This window comes from Gadus chalcogrammus, chromosome 5 (genome assembly GCF_026213295.1).
Source record: "Gadus chalcogrammus isolate NIFS_2021 chromosome 5, NIFS_Gcha_1.0, whole genome shotgun sequence".
In the NCBI taxonomy this organism is placed as follows: Eukaryota; Metazoa; Chordata; class Actinopteri; order Gadiformes; family Gadidae; genus Gadus; species Gadus chalcogrammus.
In genome coordinates, this window is record NC_079416.1 from 12,486,815 (window position 1) to 12,509,600 (window position 22,786).

The following is a 22,786-nucleotide window of genomic DNA, read 5'->3' on the forward strand; positions in this document are numbered from 1 at the left end:
AAATCCATCTAATGAAATTAAAAATGACGGTTAAAACTTTGAGAGATATATGTGGTGCCGTATATCTATCACCGAGATGAATTGATTAATTTTATGTTCCCAAATCTAAATTGCTCAATGGGTGATCTAATTATGCAGCACATCATAAATCCTATGCGCATGGTTTCTTTTACTGTGGCGTGATAATTAAAAATGCATGGCTTCATGGACAAATTCAGCATCTTGACATATCATCGAACAAGGCAAAAACATGACTACTACACCAATAGCTGCCAAGAGAAAAATATAAATTAGAGTATATATGCATATTTTCATTAATGTAATTATTGAAATACCGACAGTTGTAATCATTGAAATACGGACAGAAATCCACATACCATGCATGGCTTGTTTGTACAGAGAGAGAGAGAGAGAGAGAGAGAGAGAGAGAGAGAGAGAGAGAGAGAGAGAGGCAGAGAGAGAAAGAGAGAGAGGGAGAGATGGAGAGGGACAGAGAGCATTATTTGGACCACACCAGATCACTATTGTAATGTAACGCCGCGTTGAACCGTTCCGACTCACATTCATCTGTCAGCAGGAACCATAGAGACTGTCCTCTCCATGCGTTCCCAGCATCAGTTGCGACACCACGGAACAAACTCGACAGACAAGAAAGAGAGACAAAAAAAATGCACAAAAATGCGTATTCCCGCATGACCCCCTGACCCCCGGAGGAAAGGGGGGGGGGGGGGGGGGGGGGGGGGGCCACCCTGCTTGCATAGAGAGTAGGTTCAAACAGAGTTTATGACTACATTATCCATCGCCGCGCTTTCCCCTTAACCCATCTGTGGACACTGGGAGACCCCCGCCACACCCCCACCCTCCCCCCGCCCCCCACCCAGCCTAGTGGGTGAGGAGACAGGCCGCGACATCACTCATTCACTCGGCTCCTAGCTGCCTTTGTCAGGTGATTGCTGGCTGAAAAAGGAAAACAGATCAATACATCTCCCATGGGTCTGACAGGTAATCTTTACCTGGGATGAAGTATGAGGGCTACGGGCCCCCGTCGGATTCCTTAACTGTAACGGGGGGGGGGGGGGGGGGGGGGGCGATGGACTAGGGGCACGCGGAACCCGTTTCGCCGTTCAGCCGTTGGAAATTCGTTTGGGGTCGGGCGTTTGGTTGTGGCTGAGGAGCCGTCAGGGTGACTGCTAATTACCACCGACTGACAAAACTCAATCTGAAGCGGTCCGACTTCCTCCCCGTCAATGACCTGGCCCTGAAACCCGGAGTGACGGATCAGGCGGAGGCGAGAGATCAGCGACCCCCACCGGCCAACCCTCCTTTAGTCGGAGCAGATACAGGACAGCAACTTCATACACGTGTAGAAAATCATATTTTCCGATGTCAAGCGTTAAGTGCTACTACTCTCGATTGCGGTGGCCCTCAGGATGTCTGCCTCGGTGCTACATAGAGAGCAGTGGCCCTTGGCCCCATGGGTCCCTGGGCCCCTAGAACCCTCGCTTCCCTTGGGACTTGGCAGCCAGAGGGTGGGGTCCCTAGCCGGGGCCGACTCCCGTGGCAGGATGTTCTGTGAGAGCCGTCCGTTTGGGGGAGTGTGCACACACAGCATTTATAAATGTCATTCTGCGGTAACAGGATCACATAAAGCTGCCGCAGAAGGACGGTCGCAGAACAATAACTCACGGCAATCTACACATCTGATACTGGCTGACGGATGTCAGACACGCATTTAAATCGGGCGTTTAAAACAGATGCGATGCGTAATGGATTGTAATGCGTCATCACCGACACAACACAGAGGAATCAGAGTTGATCAGGACATGCAGCGTTGCAATGTGCACTGTGTTGTACTGTTCTACTATGGCAAGTCCCTGGTCAACTACAATGGGTCATAAGGAACCAGGACAGACCTTTTTACATCTCACCACCCAGGCGACAATCATCCACTAGTTATTAGGTGCTGCGTTCACCCCTGGAGTCGAAGGGAACGCCGTGTGTCTGACTGTACCACCATGGCTTCCGACTCACTCTGTCTCTCTCAGCTTTGTCACTAAAAAAAACATCAGATTTAACAAGGCTTTTAAAAAAAACAGACTGTTCAAAGGCGCTCCCCGTCAGCCGTGAATGTAAATACGCCGGGAGGTGCGTCATTTGAATATGGAAGGTAAGCGGAGAGAACAAGAGGCTGGCCCTGGGAGGGCGGCGGGCACACACTCTGTGTTGTGCTAATGAGTGCTTTGTAGCCGGCGTCGCTTTTTCAAATCCATGCTAATAGGAGGGCTGTACTTTGTGTGGCGCCACCGGTGGCAGCCTCGCTTCACCTCCCCCGCCTCCCCCTGCTCCCCCCGAAAACCCCCCCAGCAGCGTGAGGTACCGCTGGAACATTTTTGATGATTCTTCTACCTCTGAGCTAAAGTAGCTACACACACAGCCCCCGTTGGTCCCGCTCACTGGCTGATGTAAAGTAGAGCAGAGCAACACACACACACACACCCCTTCCATCCTACACCAGCCCCCACCCCCCCAGTGGCCCCACTGATAAACGCAGGCTCCTACTAAAGAGGACATAAATGCGGGGGTCTGTGTGGGAGCGGGTGGGCCCTGCAGACTGTGTGTAGGGGGCAGAGTTTGGAGCCCCGTGTCTGGCTGCCTGGGTCTTCAGGAGGCCCCTCCAAGCCAGCCCGGCGCCTAGGCTCGAGGACAGGGACGCAATGGGAAGGGAAGGCTGCACCTGGTCCTTGATTGCATTAACATTTTCTGCTACTTCAAACACAAAACTCTAAAAACGACTTGGATCTATCTATTGGTCACGACCGGGAAGATGGTGCAATAATGTCTTTAAAAATAAAAGTTTTGTTTTTTTTGGTGTCTGTTTAAAAAAGGTGCTTCACACCTCTATCTCCCAATCGAACATGTCGGAACAGTGCCTTTTCCAGTTTAAATTATTTGTGTCGTATACCCTGGTCCTCTCAGCGTCCAGTTCTTCAGATGTCCAGCCGCTCCCCGTGGGGGTCAGAGGAGGTCTGCGGTGGGAGGACGTCCGGTGGGTCAGGGGTCCCGGGTCTCTCTCCCATCCCCGGGCCCTCCACAGCCACCTCAGCCTCTGGTGGTGGGATGGCTGCCTGCACCTCTCCTCCTAGCTCCTCCCTATGGAACAGGATGTCCGCTGTACAGGAAGAGGGCACAGGGAACAGCCATATAACAATAATAATTAATAACACAATGGTATTTAATTCCTGTACGATTGACTTAGTTTCAAAGGATTTTCACAATAGCAATGAAATTCAAACCGATGATCATTGAGATGAGCGGCTGTTTTATGAATATTGAAATAAACCGTTGGCACAATCCTGTAATAGGCTAAGAATAAATTAGGTTTTGGTCAAGTGAGCCAAATCCAATTTGCCCCCTTAAGACTTAACGACACGGTTATTAAAAAGGCCAATCAGCACAGTTAGAAGACAGAGAGGTGCAGCATTGGCAGAATAGGTTTGAGCCAAAGCTAACATGGAAAATGAGACTTTGGTTTATAACTTCATGTATCAAAGCTACAATACGGATCCAAAAACGTGTTTCCTTTCATTGTTTCCATATACGATGTTGTCTAAAAGGGAGTTTAGGATACCTCTGAAACACAACTTCATATCAGAATTTCCAATCACACAGATGCCCCACAACTCAACAACACAATTGCGTCCGCTTTCCTGATTTGTTATTGGTTGTTTCTCTTTGCTTTGTGCTGCTAAATGAACATTTGTGGCGGTCACACAAGACATGGTTCAGCGTTTCCCCAAGCAGAGGGTCGGGCTACGAGAAGGGAGCTTTAGGCTCTGGGCTGTCCTGAAAGATTAGGCATTACAGTGTTCAGTGCCATGTGCACTCGCTCCTGAACCATTAGAACTGCTTGTGCCTCTTTCCAGATGACTTCATCCCCAAACTGATCTGGTGGCCAAGATAATAGATTAATATTTCTTGAGAGAATGATGACTAACTGTAGGTGAGGTTTTCACCCAACAATCTCTTTCAGTTCTCCACTCTAAACCTGCTGATAAATACCAATTTCATAATCCATTCAGAAATGGAGATGTCAGATTTCATCCAATAACAGGCAATTGCCTGTGTGCAGTGACCGCGTGTTTTCAAATTCACACACGTTATTTTAACATTTATGCTAATTGTTAAGGTCAACATTTTCTGAGTATATTTATTAATCTAACATTAAATATGAACCAGAGAGAACATGATGATATTTTCAAAGAGGTGTCAATGATGGACGGTTAACATGAAATAAGACACAAGAAAGCACAGATTGCTGTCATGGATCATTATCATACTAATAACGATGATGATGGACATGCGGGTCAATAAAAATAAACATTACCCTATAAAGGTCATTGAGAGGCAGCGTGTGAAAACAGCGAGGAAGCGTATGCATATTGAAAAAAATATAAACACAGTAATGCAATTATCAGCCGCTTGCCCTCGCATGAATTACTGCGTCCTGTGGTCAAAATATCCCCATCGACCGCGTTTTATTTGTTTAACACCAAGGTCAATGAAGACATTAAAGATGCAAAGATTTCCCGTCCATGGGAGGGGTTACGGCGTTGGTTTATTGGGGGCCGGTAATGGGTGGCTGAATGGAGCCATTTTAGCGTCTTAATAAGCCCTCATGTGATGCTCTCTAAAAACAATCATTACTGGCCTTCCTTGAGAATCCCCCCCTCCGTTTATTAATCAGCTAATTACACATTGACAGTAATGGGCCTGCTGATTCCCACACTTAAATGAACAGGGCTGAATGGCTCTTTAATGATTAGCCTTTGTGTTCCTCTCCCGCTCTGGTCTCTCACACACACACACACACACACACACACACACACACACACACACACCTAGTGGACGACCGGAAATCTCAAATCACAGCCCTTTGTGGGAGGGTTTTTAATTCCAGACTGTAGTCACGAGTACAGCACCTGACCAACTAAGCCAATAATAACCCTAAATCCTGCCAGATAGATCGAGCCCAAGAGACGCAACAGAAAACACACACGGAAGGCAATAAAACCTAAAATAAATGACTTGTGATAAATCAAACAGTATTTTCTCTGTTGTTTATGTTGTTTGGGTTTTTGAGACACGAAAGCCAAACTGTGGCTATAAAATGAATCCAGGGGCTCGGTCTACTTCCTGGGGCTCACCTTAGCCCCCAGCGGGACAGCCATCACTAGCATGAAAGCCCCCCCCCCCCCACCCACCTGGCAGGCGGTAGCAGCCAGCCACAGGAGGAGGAGGAGGAGGGGAGAAGGTAGAGAGGGGGGCCCTGTTTGAAGGACGGGAGAAGGGGGTGAGCGGATCCAGGCGAGGGCAGAATAGTGCGGTGGGCTGCATTTCTGTCAGCAGAAGTGATGGTTGAGAGGTGGCGTTATTTGTCTTGCGCTGCCACGCGGGGCCCTCACACCAGCCTGGGCATTAATGAGGGGGGGGGCCGGACCGCCGGGCAGGAACAAGCGGGGGGTGGGGGGGGGGGGGTGGGGGGGGGGGCTCCGACACAGGTCATCCGTCACGCCGCCGCCAACGAAGCCGCCGCCGTCCCCCGCTCGGGCAGGCAGCGCCGCCGACGCAAAGAGGAGGAGAACGAGGAGAACGAGGGAGAGGGAGGCTGGCAGAGCCGGGGAGAGAGCCTGGCTACCCCCTGGGCATCTCAGGGGGTAGCCATCTCAGGGGGTAGCCATCTCAGGGGGTAGCCATCTCAGGGGGTAGCCATCTCAGTGGGGAGCCATCTCAGGGGGTAGATCATCCCGTTGACCTTATGGATGGCGATCTAGATCTGGTGGATGGGTTGTGTTCTCTTTGAATTCTAGTTCCAGGCGTGTGTTTATTAATAACATGTTCTAGTTCAGTTATTATTAACAGACACAGCAGGAATATAATCTGAGGAACGGGGGTTTAGCGTACAGGTAAGATGAGTCCAGGTGACTTTAATTCAGTGTTATCCCTAAAGAATACTACTAACCCAATTATATCAATCATTAATAAATGGTTACAATGCTCGTCAACTGATTATATACCTCTTATTAAAACAAAAAGTATAATCCTAGCTATGCTATAGTTTAAACTCTACCAGATGAAAACCTGCTGTGGGTTTCCATCGTTGGAGTGATGTTTGTGTGAAAAGCAGAAAATGGCCAATTTAAAGCTGAGAAGTGGAATGGTCATCTAATCCAAACAGATACCCTTCCTGATAAGTTGGTCTTGTTTGGTTTTTTCCCCCCGGCGTTGTTGATGTTTTTTCCGTTGTCAGCTAGTTCAGCGGTGCGAGGGAAGTGCTAAGAGGCTAAAGAAGGAAGACAAAAGCAACAGCTGGGTACCGCCTCAGCAATCCCCCAAGGAATTCTGGGAGACACCTCCGGTCGCAGACTATTTTCACTCCTGATTGCAGAGTTTCAAATCAACCCCTAACGCACACACACACACGCACACACACACACACACGACAACTCACTTTCTCAGTTGAGAACTCAACTCAAACAAGTGTCGGGTGTCGCGTTGGTTAAGAGTGTGGGAACAAAAAAGGACGTTCTCTCCTGCTGGCATGAGCACCATAAGATACCACACTAGTGTGAAGGACACAACGCAAACGACGTGGATGAGGTTTATAACACGGCCCCTGTAGTTATGAGTACAATAATGAAAAGCATGTAGCAGTGTAAGCAGACAATAAAAGGCTGTCGGTGTGAACGTCAAGTGAATTACCAAGTGTCTCGGACTTACACACAGGACAGCGTCCATAGGTATACACGGTGTATGATAAATCAGAGTGGACTGGGGGCACTAAACTCCAAAGGCAGAAGAACACAAACCCCAACCGCGCTGTTGGGAAATGTGAGTAAAAACCAGAGCCTTTAAATTAAATTGAATACCGGGGTTAAGACAGTGTTTCTGCGCGTTTCCACTTCAATTAAGATTGGTTTTGTTCATGCATTACATTTTTTCTTAAACAATTGATCTATTAATTACAGAGCCAATAACCAGTTAATTATATTCTTAATTCCACGAGATCCTTTTGCTACCAATCCTTGCAGCCGAGAGGACCCTCGTTTCCGAACGGCGTGCGTGGGATATGAGGGGTCTTTAAGGGCCAGGGGTGAATCTTTTTTTAGTTTTATGGGAAGTGGTTGAGCGCTGGGGAGGTGAAGGACAGAGTTGCCGGCCCCTCCATCACTCAGTGCAATAAATGGATGCAATCTGTATCCCAGCAAAGCATTGGCTGTTTTTAAATTCCACCTCTTTTATCCAAATGAATGATGGACCCCCGGAACAGTGCAGTGTGCGGCGATATTAATATAAATCAGAGGCCAGCTCCCCTCACTAAATCAGGGGACCAGCGGCATTTGTTATTTAAATGACACACAGAAGCGGTTGCGGTGGCGATGCGTGCGGAGAGGGGACTCTGGGAGAAGGAAGGTGGACAAACCAATTCAAATTTCAATCCGGCGAAGACACAAGGCCCCGGGCCATCAGTCTAATGAAAAAAGGCAGCCTCCGCCCGCCGAACGGACAAAGCAGAGGCTGTTTCCTGTGCCACTTCCAATGGCGTCCACTCCCCGTCACACGCCTCCTTCTGGCTTTGCGTCACATGTGAGGACAGCAGCATGTGCATGCGTGCATGTGTATGCGTGTGGGTGGGTGTGTGTGCATGTGTGTGTGTGTGTGTATGTGCGTGCGTGTTTGTGTGCGTGTATGGGTGTGTGTGCGTGCATGCATGCGTGTGTGTGAATGTTCGTGTGTGTGTGTGTTTCTGTATGCGTGCATTTGTATGCGTGCATGCGTGCATGTGCGAGTGTTTATTCATGCATGTGTGTGTGTGTGTGTGTGTATGTGAGTCTTGTGTGTGTGTGCGTGTAAGCCAGGCAGACTGTTAATCCTCAAGGGCTGTCAACAAGGAGGTGGCAGTGCTATAACAATCGTGGGAATCTGCATATAGTTTCAACCTAGGTTTACAGACTGTTTCTAAATGTTTGAACGGATGGATGGATACATAAATGAATAAATAAATACATGGAAAAAGGCAATTAATACATAAGCATGTCTGGAATTATTAATATATTGCCAAAAGGTTGAATTGCTAATGGATAGGCTGAAACTATTTGAGTGGACTTTGTGACGTTGTCTGGACGTCTAATATGGAAAGACAATAGCAGACAGAAGCGTGTGGAGTAGTATCTGTAGAGGACTGGTACCTGACATCCTGGTGGACAAGCTGGAGGTCTTCCTCCTTCTCTTGACGTCCCTACTGCACAGCAGTCCCACGTGCACGTTCGTCTGCCTTGGGGATAGAGGAGAGCACAGCAAATATTAGTCATGAAGCTGGTCAACCCCGCCCTAACCGCTCCCTTCATGCATTTCCCTTTTGGCAAATGCAGTAATTACAGAGGGCAGTCACAGCCAATTCCTCTTTACACCGTAGTGTCTCTTAACACGAAGTACTTAGTTGTGTATTACTTATCCGAGCAAGCTAAGTTGCATTCGGGGATTGGGTTAACCTTACAATTATCGGTACGTGGCACTTGGTTCTATGAACATCCTTACGGTCCCGACAGGGATATATTGTTTCTCCTTCTGATAAATGTACTTATTGAAAGTCGCTTTGGATAAAACCGCTGCTAAATGCCCCAAATGTAAATGTAAATGTAAAGATACACACATCGTACACGTTACAACGTTAGAGGTGTACCGGGCATATTGTCATCACGTCGACAGAAAACGTTTTTCAAAATGAAAAAGGATTAAAAAGGAAAAAAGACTAAACTAAAACACAGGGCAGCGTATGAAGGGAGAGGACACACAAACGCCAGTGTGTTGTTGTTGTTGTGCGGCCACGTCATCCGTGTGCCCACATAAACAAATTACACCTGCTCCATCGCACACATGTCAGGAGACCCCCGCCCCCCCGCGCAGCGCCTTCACACAGCCCGGCCCACTGAGATGTAAAGTTAAGGTCAAGGTCTCTTTCATGGCTGGGGGTAGCGCGAGGCAATGTGATCGACTGCTCCGTGTATTTATGTCTGTCTGTGTGGACGGTTGGAGGGGAGGGCGGAGGAGGCGGAGGAGGAGGAGGAGGGGGGAGGTGGAGCTCAGACAGGGGGAGCATATGGTTAAGTGTCTGTGTGAGTGAACTCCAGAATATATATTTAAAGAAAGGAGAGGGATGGAAGGCACAACACAACACAACACAACTGAGGCACAGCGAACGCATGTTCTGCCCCGCGTGCACTGTCGAACAAACTGTTGAGCAGTTTAGCAGAACACAAGGCGATATCAGATGGTGTATCAAAACAATGACCAGCAGGCTAACTGGCGAGAGGAGAGGCTCTTGACGGACTGCAAATAAAACAGAACAACCATAACAGGAGCTTTTCGTGAGCACAACACAGCTCGTCTTGCTCTGCTGGCTACATAAAAATCACACCGAAACACGTACGCGTGTGTGTGCTCAGATAGGGACCTGTCAGGGCAACCTTTTTAACAGGGCTGCGTGTCACATGACCCCGAGGGCCATAAATCACAGGGCGGGGCGGAGCGTGCCACGGCAGCTTCTGAGGACCTGGGTGGGGCCAGCACTGAGCGAAGTCTACTATGTTGTATAATCAATAGATATAAAAATAAATGGCCTGACCGTTATTCTCCCCTTGTTACCCCTCACTAATAAAATCCTAGTAATGCATATTTCATTTACTTTTATACTTATTGATTACCTGTACTCCAGTTAGTAAATCACAGGGCTATCGATCCCTCAATCGCGCCTCTGTCCGACAGGCACATAACCAGCCATTTGGGCAGCCCTGATAAAGAGCTCAGACGCTGAACTCCACAGTAAATCTCTGCAAACTAACTTTTTAATTCCAAAATCGATGGTGTTTAAACGTGGCATTATTTCACTAGGCGCGGTATTAAAAGTAATACCCTGCTGCATTTGGTCTTAATGTGTGGGGGAGAGTCGTCCCGCCTTGGCAACTCCCGCTAACACTGACTGCCGCAGTGCTCTGGGGCCACTGCAGCGGCACGGCCACTCTGAGAGAGAGAGAGAGCGAGAGCGAGAGCGAGAGTGAGAGCGAGAGAGAGAGAGTGACCAGAATTTGGTTGTGGAACGTAGCACTGTGCTAATCAAACATTAGAATACCATCAGCCGGCTCATTAGCCAAGGAAAAACACCACCATTTATCTCTAGCTCGGACCCAAAGGGTTTTATAAGCTTGATAGTGGATTCCAATTGAGCCTATGCAACATAAAAACTAATCCTCCATGTTTTTGTATTGTCATTATTTATCATCTGCCATTTATTCTCGATTCACTGCATGGACGAGTCTGAAACATCTGTTGATATGTCTGTATGATTGTGGCAGTATTAATACGGGATGGGCAGCAGCAGCATCAGAAGCAAAAGAAAACCACACCGAAAACTAAAGAATGCATCCAGCATCGAGGGCAGAATACCATCACAGGTGCAAGGACAATGAGGAGAAATGTCTGCAAGATGGATTTTTCAGGTCACACCAGCCACTTCAAAAACCCAGCATGGTCCCTCAGGGTGGGGAGTAAAACGGCCCTGACACGGGGTCAATTGTAATCCAGGCCAGCCACATCCAAAAGCAGATATATCAATTAAAAATAATAAATCAAAAGAGGAGCGGGTTGCCTCGGTTACCAAACCGCCATCTATTTTCATTAGGTTACACGGCACTGCAGGTGAGAGCAGGATCTCAAGATTAATAGAGGTATTCAAATGAATAAGAAAGGATTAGGGTCCCCTGGGAGCGTGATCAATAGCAGCAAATCAATAATCAATAGGCCACTCACACCAATATACTAACCGCTGACACCGAGATCTCACAATTAAAATGAAAACAGGGCAGGGCGCGGAGCTGGGACAATGATTTATCTCACGGTGCAAATGTCATTTAGAAATAAATACGTCAATAGATAAAGGCTGCTGCTGGCGGGCTCCGAGGGGGAGGCAGTTATGCATTTTAACATGTCCACCGGCCGCCGGCATTATAGCCAAATCCCACAAAGCGCTGTGTCTATTCACGTGCCCATCCCAGGATAAATAGCTCACAGCCCCCGCGCAGCCTTTATCACTTAACATCAAATCTGTGATTGTTGCCGTCAACTCCCGCCAAACAGGAGATGACAGCTTTTATTAATACAGTATCATTTCAAACCGGCTGCGATACAAGATTAATGCGTACTCCTTGCCCACAGTGAAAACACTTTTCTCTGAAGGGTTTTTGGCAATAAAGAAAAGTCAGATGTATGGAAGCTCAAGTGCTACCAGAAAAAATAGGGAGAAAATAAGAAAATAAAAAAAATCGATCACACAGATAAGTTTTTCCAAAGAAATGAAAACATATTGAATCGACAGCGGCCATTTTTTATTTGCTGTGAGAGAGTTGTAGCAAGAAAATAACACCATCACCGCTCAGGGTGTGATTTAGATGCTATCGTTAACGCACACAATAAATTAAACGCGCTACACGTGTCCGTGTCTCTCCGGCGCTCACGCATGAGCCTCTTCACAGGTGTGTGTCTGCCCGTCACCGTGTGTGTGCGTCTGTGGCGTCTCCCTCAGAGAGGGACTTGACCACACGGCTGCAGGAGGCGGGGCTCCTGGGTGCACTGCATGCAGTGCCGGGTCACAGAGACGGAGAGAGCCCGTCGGGAGGCTGGCTTTCAGCAGCTCAGGGAAATAGATTCAGACGGAGCCGTCCGACGGGACACATCAGAAGGCTCTCTCTCGTCAACCCCCGCCTCCCCCCCTCCCCTCCCCGGTTAATTTGGGAGTATGATTTATACTTTTTGAAGTGAGGGGTCTTGAATCCCCGCTATAAAGGAATTAAGAGGCCTCCCCCGAGTCCGCCATTCAAATGAGAGCATGGTAGGGATATGAGGGCTTTTTAATAGAGAGAAATTAGTATTCACAATGCCTCAGACTGGAATCTGAAGGAACCTTTCAGGTGGAGAAGAAAGGGCCAGTTTAGAAAAAGAAAGCGTCTAAGAAGTGGGGGCTCGGTTTCAGAGGCGTTGTGTTGATGCCCCTCATCAAGGAAACGGTGGGGCGCCCTGTGAAATCACCCAGGAGAGAGAGAGAGAGCGAGGGAGAGAGCGAGTAAGAGAGTGAGCGAGGGAAGGGAGCTTGAAACAAAATTAAAAATTCACCGTAAATAGGCACAGTGGAAACAATATAGGGGGAGCCCCCCGGTCTTGGGGCCGAGGGGGGGGGGGGGGGGGGCTGCACTGACGGCATCTCGGAGGCTCCCAGCGCCGTGCCCACAGTTCTCCGGGATGACTTGGAGCGGGGGAAGGCTTTGACCGACATCTTATGGATAAACTTTTGTTAAATGTTTTATTCCTCTGCAGTTGCACAAAAAAATGCTGGGATTTGAATCAGCCTTGCAACTCTGTTCCGGAGAGATAGAATCGGGATCGAGTGTTTAGTGACCTTGGAAACTATTGGATTCCATCTTTGAATATGCGGCGAACGCCACACTGCCAGCGCACACGACAAGTCTTCACATAACTCATGATTGAAATGTTTGCTAACAGTGCATGTACTGTAGATGTATATCATGTGAATACAAGAGCTTATGAATTCTACACTTTTAAAAGCAAGTTAAAACATAAAACCTCCATCCATACATAAAATAAGGGATGTACTGCATGTGCACCTGAATGTGTCAAAATGTATACCCCAGATCCTGATCGGGTTTCTTAACAAACCAATACCCGTTTGATCGCCCCTCTGACAGGTAGGGAGAATCAAAGTCAACAATGTCAAAATCCCCCCTCACATATATCCTCAGAAACATGAGAGATTGTGACTACTTTAGGACCTCTCACATGACTACCCTAAGAACCAAGGCCGGCTTTGACATTCAAGCAGCAGTCAAGTAGAGACTTGAAAGGAGGGGTTGTGAACCACGAGCGCCCACCTCTACCGCGTACCTGTGTCGTTCCATGAACACCCACACACGCTTCCTCTGAGGAACAAACGTTGACATAGGTCAGGCCAGTTCAAAGCGTGCACTGGCCCGTAACAGACCATTTAAGTGAGTTGGCCATCGATTTCTCTATCCATATATTGAGCTTGAATCGAATAGTGACAAAGGTGTCTCCGATAGGCCCTTAAGGAGGAAGTGGTACAACATGAGAACGAGTGTGCGGACCCCTCACCTGTTCCTGCACACTGAGGAGGAACATCCATGGTGACAGTTCCCTGGCCCCATCTCGATCGGGTACACCGGTAACGAGCGCAGGGAGTTTAACTAGGAAAGGCAAACAGAATGTTTTTTAGGGATTCTTCATCCCATTCTTTGGGGGAATAAATACATTTGGGATGTAAAATAATAAACAAAGAACATTATTGTATGATACCTGGCTGCGCTCTCGGTTTCCATAGGAAAGTGCCCGGAAACTACAAAGAGGTGCAACTGTTGTTAGTTTTGCTTCTAAAATTGAAACGCTGAATCGTGAATTCATCTTCAAAACAAGATAATGTCTCTTACTCTCTCTGATAAGGATTGTGAGACAAGTGCTTCATTCTGTCCACAAACATTGGCATGCTGTTACCCTGTGAATTACAAATCAAAGTAAAGGGAATGTTAAACCCAAGCGGTGCTCAGTTCCATGTTGATAAAACAGCCTCCTCCCTGCGCTTTTACCTTGGTGATGATCCGCCTGCAGCCCTTCCTGATGCAGCGGCCAGAAACGCCTGGCAGTTGGTTGAGGCGAGCTTGGATCCCTGCAACACAGTACATTAGAACCCTTACACTCCCTCACTTCTAAACACTGTGTGTGTTTATGGGGAGGGGAGGGGAGGGCGAGGGGGAGGGGGAGAGGGAGAGGGAGAGGGAGAGAGATTCGGTCTCCAAATTCGAGGATACAGTTTAATTAACTGAATCCCGCTCTACTGTCTATTTTAACTGGTAGTTTATATTTCACGTTGCACCTTTTTATAGAACTTTGCTGTCTTTCCATTGTTTCATTTTTTTAAGTGCTTTGGCAATGTAAATGTTTATTTTCCATGCCAATAAAGCTCTTTTGAATTGTGAGAGATCGTGAGAGTGAGAGGGTGAGAGAGAGGGCGTGGGACACCCAGCCCCACCTCGCTGGGAGGGCCGTGCAGGCTGCAGGAACGTGCGCCTGGACGGGGGCCGCTCGCCCTCCAGGCCCAGAGAGCTGTCCGAGTCCCAGCCGGGCATCAGACCCGCCACACTCGGCCCCGCGCCGCAGTCGCCCTCGAAGAACCAGTCGCTCTGCTCGTCGTCACCTGACACAAGAGGGGATGACGGGATCACTTGGCAGGGTGTACATGTTCATCCGCCCTGGCAGACAGGGCTGAACGCTGCTGGCTGGAGTCTTCCGCCCGCAGTGCCCTCCCCCGACAGCATGTTCTGCTCGGGCCTGTCAGTCAGCCGAGCGCATGCAGGGAGCCATGCCTCTCACAGTCAAGGTGTAGTGACAACTGTTAAATCAGCGGCCGCCTGGCCCCACCACAGCTAATGAGATTAGCAAAGGCTTCAGCGCTCATTAGCACGACATGACAACGTCTTATTAGAGTCGCCTGGGCGCCCAGCAACCGAAACTCATTGTATCGGAACTCCCCCCCCCCCTGCCAACCCAGTCTTGTTCCAGGGTTACTTTTATGGAAGTAAAGTTGACATTCGAGACAGCTCATATTTACATTACAATACAATACAATTGGAAATGCATGTAGGCTGATTGGTACGACATGATTTCTAACGCTGCAAAGCCGCTAAACAGAAGATGACTTCATGTGTTTTTTGAGAACGTATTCTGGGAAAGAAATTATGACTTTAAACAGAAATAGAAAGGTAAAATATTTAAAATAATAAGGCACCTTGTCGCCCCTCATCGTTGGTGAACAGGCCAGGGTCACTGCTGCATATACTGCTGGTTTCGCTGCAAAATAAGACAGAGAAATAACAATTACAACCAACATGCATTGTTACATTACAAAGGTTATGTTACATTATACTGTCTAAGGTTACAAATGAATTTGGTTTGCGGTACAATTTCCAAATGTCTCGGCTTCGAGGTCAGACATTTCCGTGTGGCGTACGTAACCGAACGCTGTGAGACACAGCTCTACAGGGCTCCACAATGTCAGCATTCAACATGAAACATTCAATTAGAAAGGGGGCAAAAAAAACAAAGCAAACGCATAAGAGCAGAGGTAGAGGTCGACGTAAATGGAGAACGACACAAAAAGACAGAGTGCTGCTCCGCTCCTCCCCGGCTGCGACGGCAGAGCACAAAAGGCCGGGCGCAGCGCAGTCGCAGGCCGCTGAGTGACATGCACAATCTAATTGAATATCCTCCGCTGTCAGCTCCAATATACTGGAGCCCGCGTTGTGGAGGATGACAGCAGAGAGCGTAGCCCGTTTCACCCCCATCCCCCCCCCCCTCCCTTTGGGGGTCCCCACCCCACCCCCCACAGACACACACACACACACACACACACACACACACACAAAGGGGGAACCCACCAGACGCGCATCCTCACAACAACTGGACAACATCTGCTGTGTTAGGCTGCTGCCACTGCTCCTGCACTGCTCTTTCACTGGCCCTCCCTGCTCCCGACCCCCCACACACCCCGGGCGGACCCCCCCTACAAAACACTCAGTGGGGGCCTCTGCCACTCCAGACGGACCCCCTGGTGTCTCCCTGGCTCTGGTCTTAGCACAGATACGAGGGCCCGGAGATGCGGTCATTGAAGGTCATACGAGACGGGAGTGGGGAGGTAGTTTGTTTAATTATGTATACAACTCCCTTTAAAACGCTTGTCTTAAATATCATCTTAATTTAAACATTTTTGGAAGTTTAAATAATTTGTGCCATTGGTTTGACGAGTTTTTTTTTATTTTTTTTATATATATATATTTGATTGACACATGGACAAATACTAGCCACAATTTTTCGGGTCTAAATATACGGCGTTTGAGGACGAGGCGGGCGAAAGAAATTAAAGCCATCTGGAGAGCGGTGCTCTTTCCATTAGGTGGCGGGGTGGTGCTGATGCCTGCTTTGCGTTTTCCTTTGCGTTGATCAGCTTTGACCTTGGCTACGGCGGAGGGAGAGGTGGCCAGGGTCATATCAGAGCTGATAAGGTGCTTTGCCATATTGTCAAGACGCACAGACGCTGCCTGGATCAGACCAGGCTGGGGCGGGAGGGTATGCCAGCCAGATGGTTCCTGAATCATCTCCCCTCAGATGCAGCACAGGCAGATGTGTGAGGGACCAGGCCTCTCTGGGGAATATGGAAGATGTAATAAGGAGTCCTGGACCTCCCCCCCCCCCCCGCGCTCCCCATCCCCCCCACGACATCCCCTTCAGCAAAAACAGCCCCCTGCTCCAGCCTGATTCCCCAGGCTTCCGCTCAGCTGTCCCCAACCTCTGGACACTTAGCCCCTGCATCTGCTGCTCACAGCCCCCCCACACTCCCTCCGTAGAGGGCACAAGCCAGCTAAATCTATACCGAGCAGAAATGGACCCCTCCGGCTCTCAGCTACGTTTCACAGACTGTCCGCTCCATCACTCAACCACTTGAGCACGCAGGCAGGGCCACGGCGATGGAAGTTAACCGCACACTTTGTGGCGTTTTCCTGATGAGGTGTTGACTCTTTGCACCACAACAGGCACGGCATGAATTACCTTCCCCCTTTGCCTTTGTTGCCGTTTAACTGAGTGATCTGTTTGTGCTTTGCTTTGCTTCGTGTTGCTTTGTTTTCCTTTTTCTTACAGGGGGTGATTCAAGCTGAAGTTCGAAAAGGAATCACAGGTATAAACAATTAATTAGAGACAGCCATTAAGTATTTATCTGTATTAACGGTGTAATGTGGTGTCGCTGGAAGCTACCCAGGGCCGATTGGAGACCGTTTCCATTAAGTACTCCCTAATTAATGCCATGAATAATTGAGGCACCCATTTTTCTTGAAACCAAAAAGAAACACCTCTTCTCGCCCTGCAAGAGTGACCTTTGACAAGAACAGCGGGCAAACAACACTTTTGTTTGGCTGTGCTACTTTCCTAAGAAGGTATCCTTTCAATGTGTGTTCACAGCTTACCCAGATATAAGCCACAAGCCCTTCAGAAGAACCATTCTTTCACCAATCGCAGAAAAATAAGGCAACCTATCTCTGTTACGTCTTAATTAGTTAATATAATATGCCATATGTCCGCGGTGGAAGACAAGGGCAAGAAACTAGATCTAGACTGCAGTCCCTCTATTTTTTAAGGGGCAGAACCAATCAATTTTCCAGGAGGCAGCATTGTTTCTACACAAGGCAGCGAGGTGAAGAAAAACAAAGTATCCAGATGAGCACTAATCATTAGGATATAATCCCCAGCTCCTGGGAGAGGCAGACCAGTTTGCACAGAGATTATGGGCCTGCCGCCATTTATTGAGCCCAGGCTCATTCTGCGGAGGAATAAAGAAAGGCCTGAGATGGGGGGGGGGAGCAAAGTGCTGATAACAATGGATCTGTGGGCTCTTCAAACAAGCCGCCCCAACTCAAATCCATGCCCTCTTCTATGGGCGTCTGATTATAAGGTTATCCCACCCTCCCCGAGCTCCAGTAATTGGATTAGTCTCAGAGATTTATGAAAATGAACTTCAGCAAATGGTGCACAGCTTTACCAAAAAAGTCCTCAGAGTTTTTTTCAAAATAGAAATTACAAAGCGACGGGGCCGGGCGTGAGAGCAAATCACACACAAAGCCTTTGTTTTTGTTTTTCTCGGCGGCGGTGGGATTGTGCAGGGAGCGTCGCTGTAACAACGCACAGCTGGAGGCGGAGGCTGAGCCGTGGAGGACGTCTGCCCACAGGTGAGGCCTGCTTTGCCCGGGCCATCCTGTGTGCCAGGTGGACTATCTGCCAGCCGGCCGGGGCAAGTCTAATCAAGGATGTGGGGGCCAGCTGGAGCAGCAAACATCTGCTCGCCATCCACTTGGGTGGCTAAAGCAAAAAAAAAAAAAAAAAAAACGAACTGAAAAAAAAACCTGCCCAATATGCACATAGGAGCGGTGACCTTGAGGCGAGGAGGACGTTTTTAAAAAGACCAGACGCATCATACAAAAAGGTTAATGGGATGAATAGAGATCTGCGGTGGTTAAAAGGCATTTTCAGCAACAGCTACTGAGCCCGACTTCAAATGGGCTGTGCGCTATTGGATTCTCTGTGTTGCTGTTGTACCACTGTCAACCACTCATCACCCCCCCCCCCCCAAGCCCGTTTCTCCATATCCTTTGGCTGGATGAGGGCTTAAGCATTAGGCCAGACTGTTCAGCCCTCAGTAAAGTGTGGCAGTCTACTGAGCATCATCGAGTGAGGGCGCCGTGTGAGAAGGGAGAAATGATTGACAGCGTGCCACAGTGTTCCCATTTATTTCTTCTCCGGAGCTGTTTTCTGTCAGAACGGCTATTGATTTTTCCATAAAGTAAGAAAACAAGCACTGTTAAGGGGCCATGGAGGTCAGCACAAATTAAGCCAAAGGATGTCAGGCCTTCTGTAGGCAGCCAATGGGAGACTTCTTAAAGGGGTGCCACAAGAAGAATACCACTGTATCAAGGGCTATCAGACTCTGTTTTACCTACTCTACCTTACATTCTGCTCATGGACATCTTTATTCTGTATCTCGATACGTCCTAATACGTTACTACGTCTCCTAGAACCCTAGGAGACGTTTATGCTTTGGGTCCACAGTCCTCAGCTAAAGTATTTGCACTCCACAGTATTCCAGTGTCACCTGCTGCCAAAAGACTCAGTAATATTTATAGTTGATTAATCAAATGCACACATGGGAGACACCATTATGGGATTCGGGGACAGGCACCACTTTAATTAACCTAGCCTGTGTGGGAAATTCATTTCAAAGCCAATCAATAGCACTGCAAGTCACTTATTTATTTGTGACAATATATCTGGAAAGGTTATAATGAGCTGGCTGATGCCCCGAGGCACAAGTATCAAAGATCCCTCCCTGGTGATCACCAGCGCTACTGGAGACGGGGATAAAGGGACGATATCATTCATTTTTAATGTCAACTCAATACTTTAAAGCAGAGTGGCATGATTGCCATACATTTTTTGGTTAAGATGAGGACACACTGAACATTGTTAACTGGCTAGATGAAGACAGGCAGTGTAGATCATCCTAAATGTCGACCCTATTTAATTGCTACTGTCTGATACTAGTTATGCACGTGACTTTTATATCATGGGTTTAACTGCCTTGAGTAACTTTCCATGCAGAGGGGGAGAGGAGGTTTCAGACAGTGTTTTCAGACATCTAACGGTGTAGCGCTTTTACAGGTAGACATCTTTTTTGTTTCAAAATTGTAAAACAATTAGTAAGATAAAGGGTTGTATTTTTTATAATCGTGTTGAAAAAGTGATAAAGTGTCGCTACAGATCAAGTCACAATTTGATTACATTTTTTAATAATAATAATAATAATAATTTAAGCTATCAAAGTGGCTCTTATTGTATGTTGCACGTCCTTGGACTTAAAATAGTACTTGGCATTGTGTAGCATCTTATCCTAGCTATCTTTGTTGTATACCTAGCAGTTGTTAGTGATTGGCACTTGGTTCTATGAACATCCTTACTGTACCAACAGCGATATATTTAAGCAATAGATCACGACAGGCTGTGGTATGTGCTCATTATACCACTGTTAAGGGGCGTTGTCCGGCCCCGACGCGCAGCGGAGGGCCGGCGACCCCTTCACAGTGGTATAATGAGCACATGCCACTGACTGAAGTGATCTATTGCTTTTATACAACGGTTACTGTTATGGCGAAACGAAAGTCATAGAAACACTACATTTAAAAAGAAACCAAGAAAGTCAAAGTAGCCGTTTTATTAAAGAATACAAAAAAGTAGTCCCTCCTGGCTGCCTTCAAAATGCACGACGCTCGCTATGCAAAACACTTTAGCGTCCCTCCGAGAGAACGGTTGTAACGGTTTCCACTTCAAGGCGCGGAGTGATACTTTCACAAAATGATCGGGCGTCATAGCAGTTATGTATACGCTCATTATACAACAGTTAGGAACCAATCAGATCACTGGATTTAGGCCCCCCGTTGTATAATGTTGTACTTATTGTTCGTTTCTTTTGATAAAAGCGTCTGCCAAATGCCCTAAATGTAAATGTAAAGTTCCCTATACGCATTCCCGAGCCTGCTGTTTTCCCTTCCTACAGCCTGTAAAGACCTTACCCTTCAGACATGCTCTCATCCGACGCGTCTCGCTGCTCCTGGGCCTCCAGGATGATCTTATCCTTCCAGCATTCGGAGGCCAGAAGACCCACTCCCTCCGCCTGGAGGTTCACGTTCGCCCGGCTCCAGCCGGCCGCCCCCCCCTTCTTCATCCCCGAGAGCCTCTGCTGCTTCTTCTTGGACGATGACCTGTGCCTGAACGCCGCCTCTCCCTCCACGCCCGACACCTTCAGCGTCCGCTGCAGCCGGAACATCACGTCGGAGGTCATGCGCTTCACCTTCCGACGCCTCCGGAGCGGACGTCCCGGGGTGTTCTCCGTGAAGGAGTCCGACTCCGGCCAGGAGTGCTGTCTGGACCGCACCGGGTCCCTGGTGAAGGAGTGCCAGCGGTGGGTCACCACCATGTCGTCAGAGTCGCTGTAGTTGGCGGCGGAGACGGAGGCCGTGGTGGTGGTGGTGGTGGTGGTGGTGGACGGTGCTCGGGTGGAGCTCCCCCTGCAGTCCTTGGCGCCCTCGTCCAGGCTGGAATCGGAGGCCGCGCTCAGGCAGCGTCGGAGCTGCAGGAGGTGCAGGGAGGGGTTGCAGCGGCGCTTGCGGTCCCTGCGGCGGCGGATCTGCCTGCGTTGCCGCCGCAGTGGGCTGAGAACCATCTCCTTCCACAAGTGGCCTAGGTTGTTCTGCTCAGAGGTCTGCTCCAGCGCAGACACCAGGTCGTGCACCAGCTCATCCATCACGCCGCTGAAACAAAGGAGTCCAGGGAGTAAACATGCTTGTTCCCTATAAGGTGCTAGACAAAGAAGAGGAGCCAAGAGACTGGGTTAACTGGTTCTGTATCAGAAACTAAACAAAGGCGAGGAGTACAGAGAGCAATAACACTGGTGATACATTAGAAATGAAACAAAGAAGATGATGCCAGAGAGCAGACATACTGGTGCGCAATAGGAAAAATTGGAGGAAGAGTATCACATTTACACTCGCTCACAGTAATCAAGGGCAAAATAACTAGCATGTTATGACTGCATTGGCAGCCTACGTTCTTGGTGAAAGGGTCAGTGCGTTAGTCTGTAACACGTGTATTGTGATCGTGTCTCGGGAAAGAAACTCAATAAACCTTAATAAACGTTTCACAATAACAGAGCAAAAACCTTTGTTAGACTAATTTCTGTGTCACAGAAGTGGATATTGTAGAGAAGATATTAGGGGGGAAACACGACAGAGCACAGTGAGTGAGGGACTGGCTTACGTAATAAAGGGGAAATGACTGCAATGGACGGACGTTTGTTGTCGTCCCGAGTCCGAGTCGTTGCATATTCATAGCATTGCGGACCTAATAGGGAAACCGCTGCATAAAACGACGCAGCTGAATGCACGTGAATCGGGACGACGGGCGCGAGGGGGTTTGTTATGCTCTCGTGAGCAGCAGACGGTTACATAACACGACAACACGTGATGTCAGCACGAGCGTGACTGCAACCCCGTGTAACGTTCGTGAATTCTACGTTTCGGTGACGTACGTTGATTAACAGCGTAGGGAATACACTAAATATTCGACAACACTCGCTATACGGGAAATAATGTGAGGTGATATAGATAGAAAAACAGGGGTTCCGCATCCACTCACCAGTCGCAGCTCGGACTGTTTTGTTTTCTTCCCAGCTGTAGATGTAGACGTACTTCCGGTCTAATGTCAACACATGAAGTAACTTCCGCCTAGCTGTCATTTCTCCTCCCGAACAACCAGGAAGTATCAGAGTTCACTGTTAGAGCTATAATTTTATATAATACTGATAAAAAATAATCTTTCAATTAACTAAGTTATGAATATCATGTGTACTGATGGCCAAAGGCGTCCTGGATGACTGTGGGCTTATTCAGCCCCAGGAAATGTTTAAATTGGAAGTCAAGCCTTTATGTTAACCTATAGAATCATTGTATTCATTTCTCAATACATAATGATAAGCCGTGTTTAATGTGTGCCAAATTGTACAACGCGTTTTAATGCCTTTTTTATCCAAACCTCTTAAAACAATAGTGGAGTAATAGGCTACGTGTTTTACGATGTCTAGCTACTCGTGGTAATAAAGGATTGTCTGAGCGCCTATGTGTGGTCGAATAAAGCAAAAAGTAATTCACCACTTCTTTCATCTCCCAGACGAAGGCAAGCCAAAATAAGAAAAAAATGAAACTGAAAATGAGTACAAAAGCTATTTAATCTCTCATCTTTCTCTTAATAACGGCAAATTTCCCCATTGGCCCACGGGAGAGGGGCCTTTCTGTGCTGCTTCCACCTTATCTGGCGCCGCCATATTTCAGCCTGCTGAGTGGCTCCCCCAGTACCCAGCCCCCAGCCTCCTCTGGACCGGGCCTGTGGGGAAGCTGGGCTCCTGGGCCTGCTACCATTGTCCTGGCCTGGGAGGCAGTCCACTGAGAGAATCCAAAGCGGGAGTGTGGAAATGAGAAGAGAAAAATGTCACCCACTG

General features: G+C 48.2%; 1 protein-coding gene across 2 annotated transcripts; it reads right to left on the reverse strand.

The window, feature by feature from the left end:
* Positions 1-2,374: 2,374 nt before the first annotated feature.
* LOC130382773 (G patch domain-containing protein 2-like) lies at positions 2,375-22,005 on the reverse strand. 2 transcript variants are annotated; one of them, XM_056590663.1, is made up of 10 exons: positions 21,928-22,005; positions 20,307-21,044; positions 14,924-14,985; positions 14,168-14,332; positions 13,725-13,804; positions 13,569-13,633; positions 13,438-13,477; positions 13,237-13,328; positions 8,247-8,332; positions 2,375-3,169 (listed from the first exon to the last, which is right to left on the reverse strand). In XM_056590663.1, exons 2-10 carry the CDS (start codon positions 21,035-21,037, stop codon positions 2,988-2,990), a joined length of 1,503 nt encoding a protein of 500 aa, XP_056446638.1. In that variant the 5' UTR covers positions 21,038-21,044; positions 21,928-22,005; the 3' UTR covers positions 2,375-2,987. The 2 variants fall into 2 exon arrangements, with proteins under 2 accessions (XP_056446638.1, XP_056446637.1); XM_056590662.1 differs by lacking the exon at positions 21,928-22,005 and adding an exon at positions 21,550-21,909.
* Between the last annotated feature and the right edge of the window lie 781 nt (positions 22,006-22,786).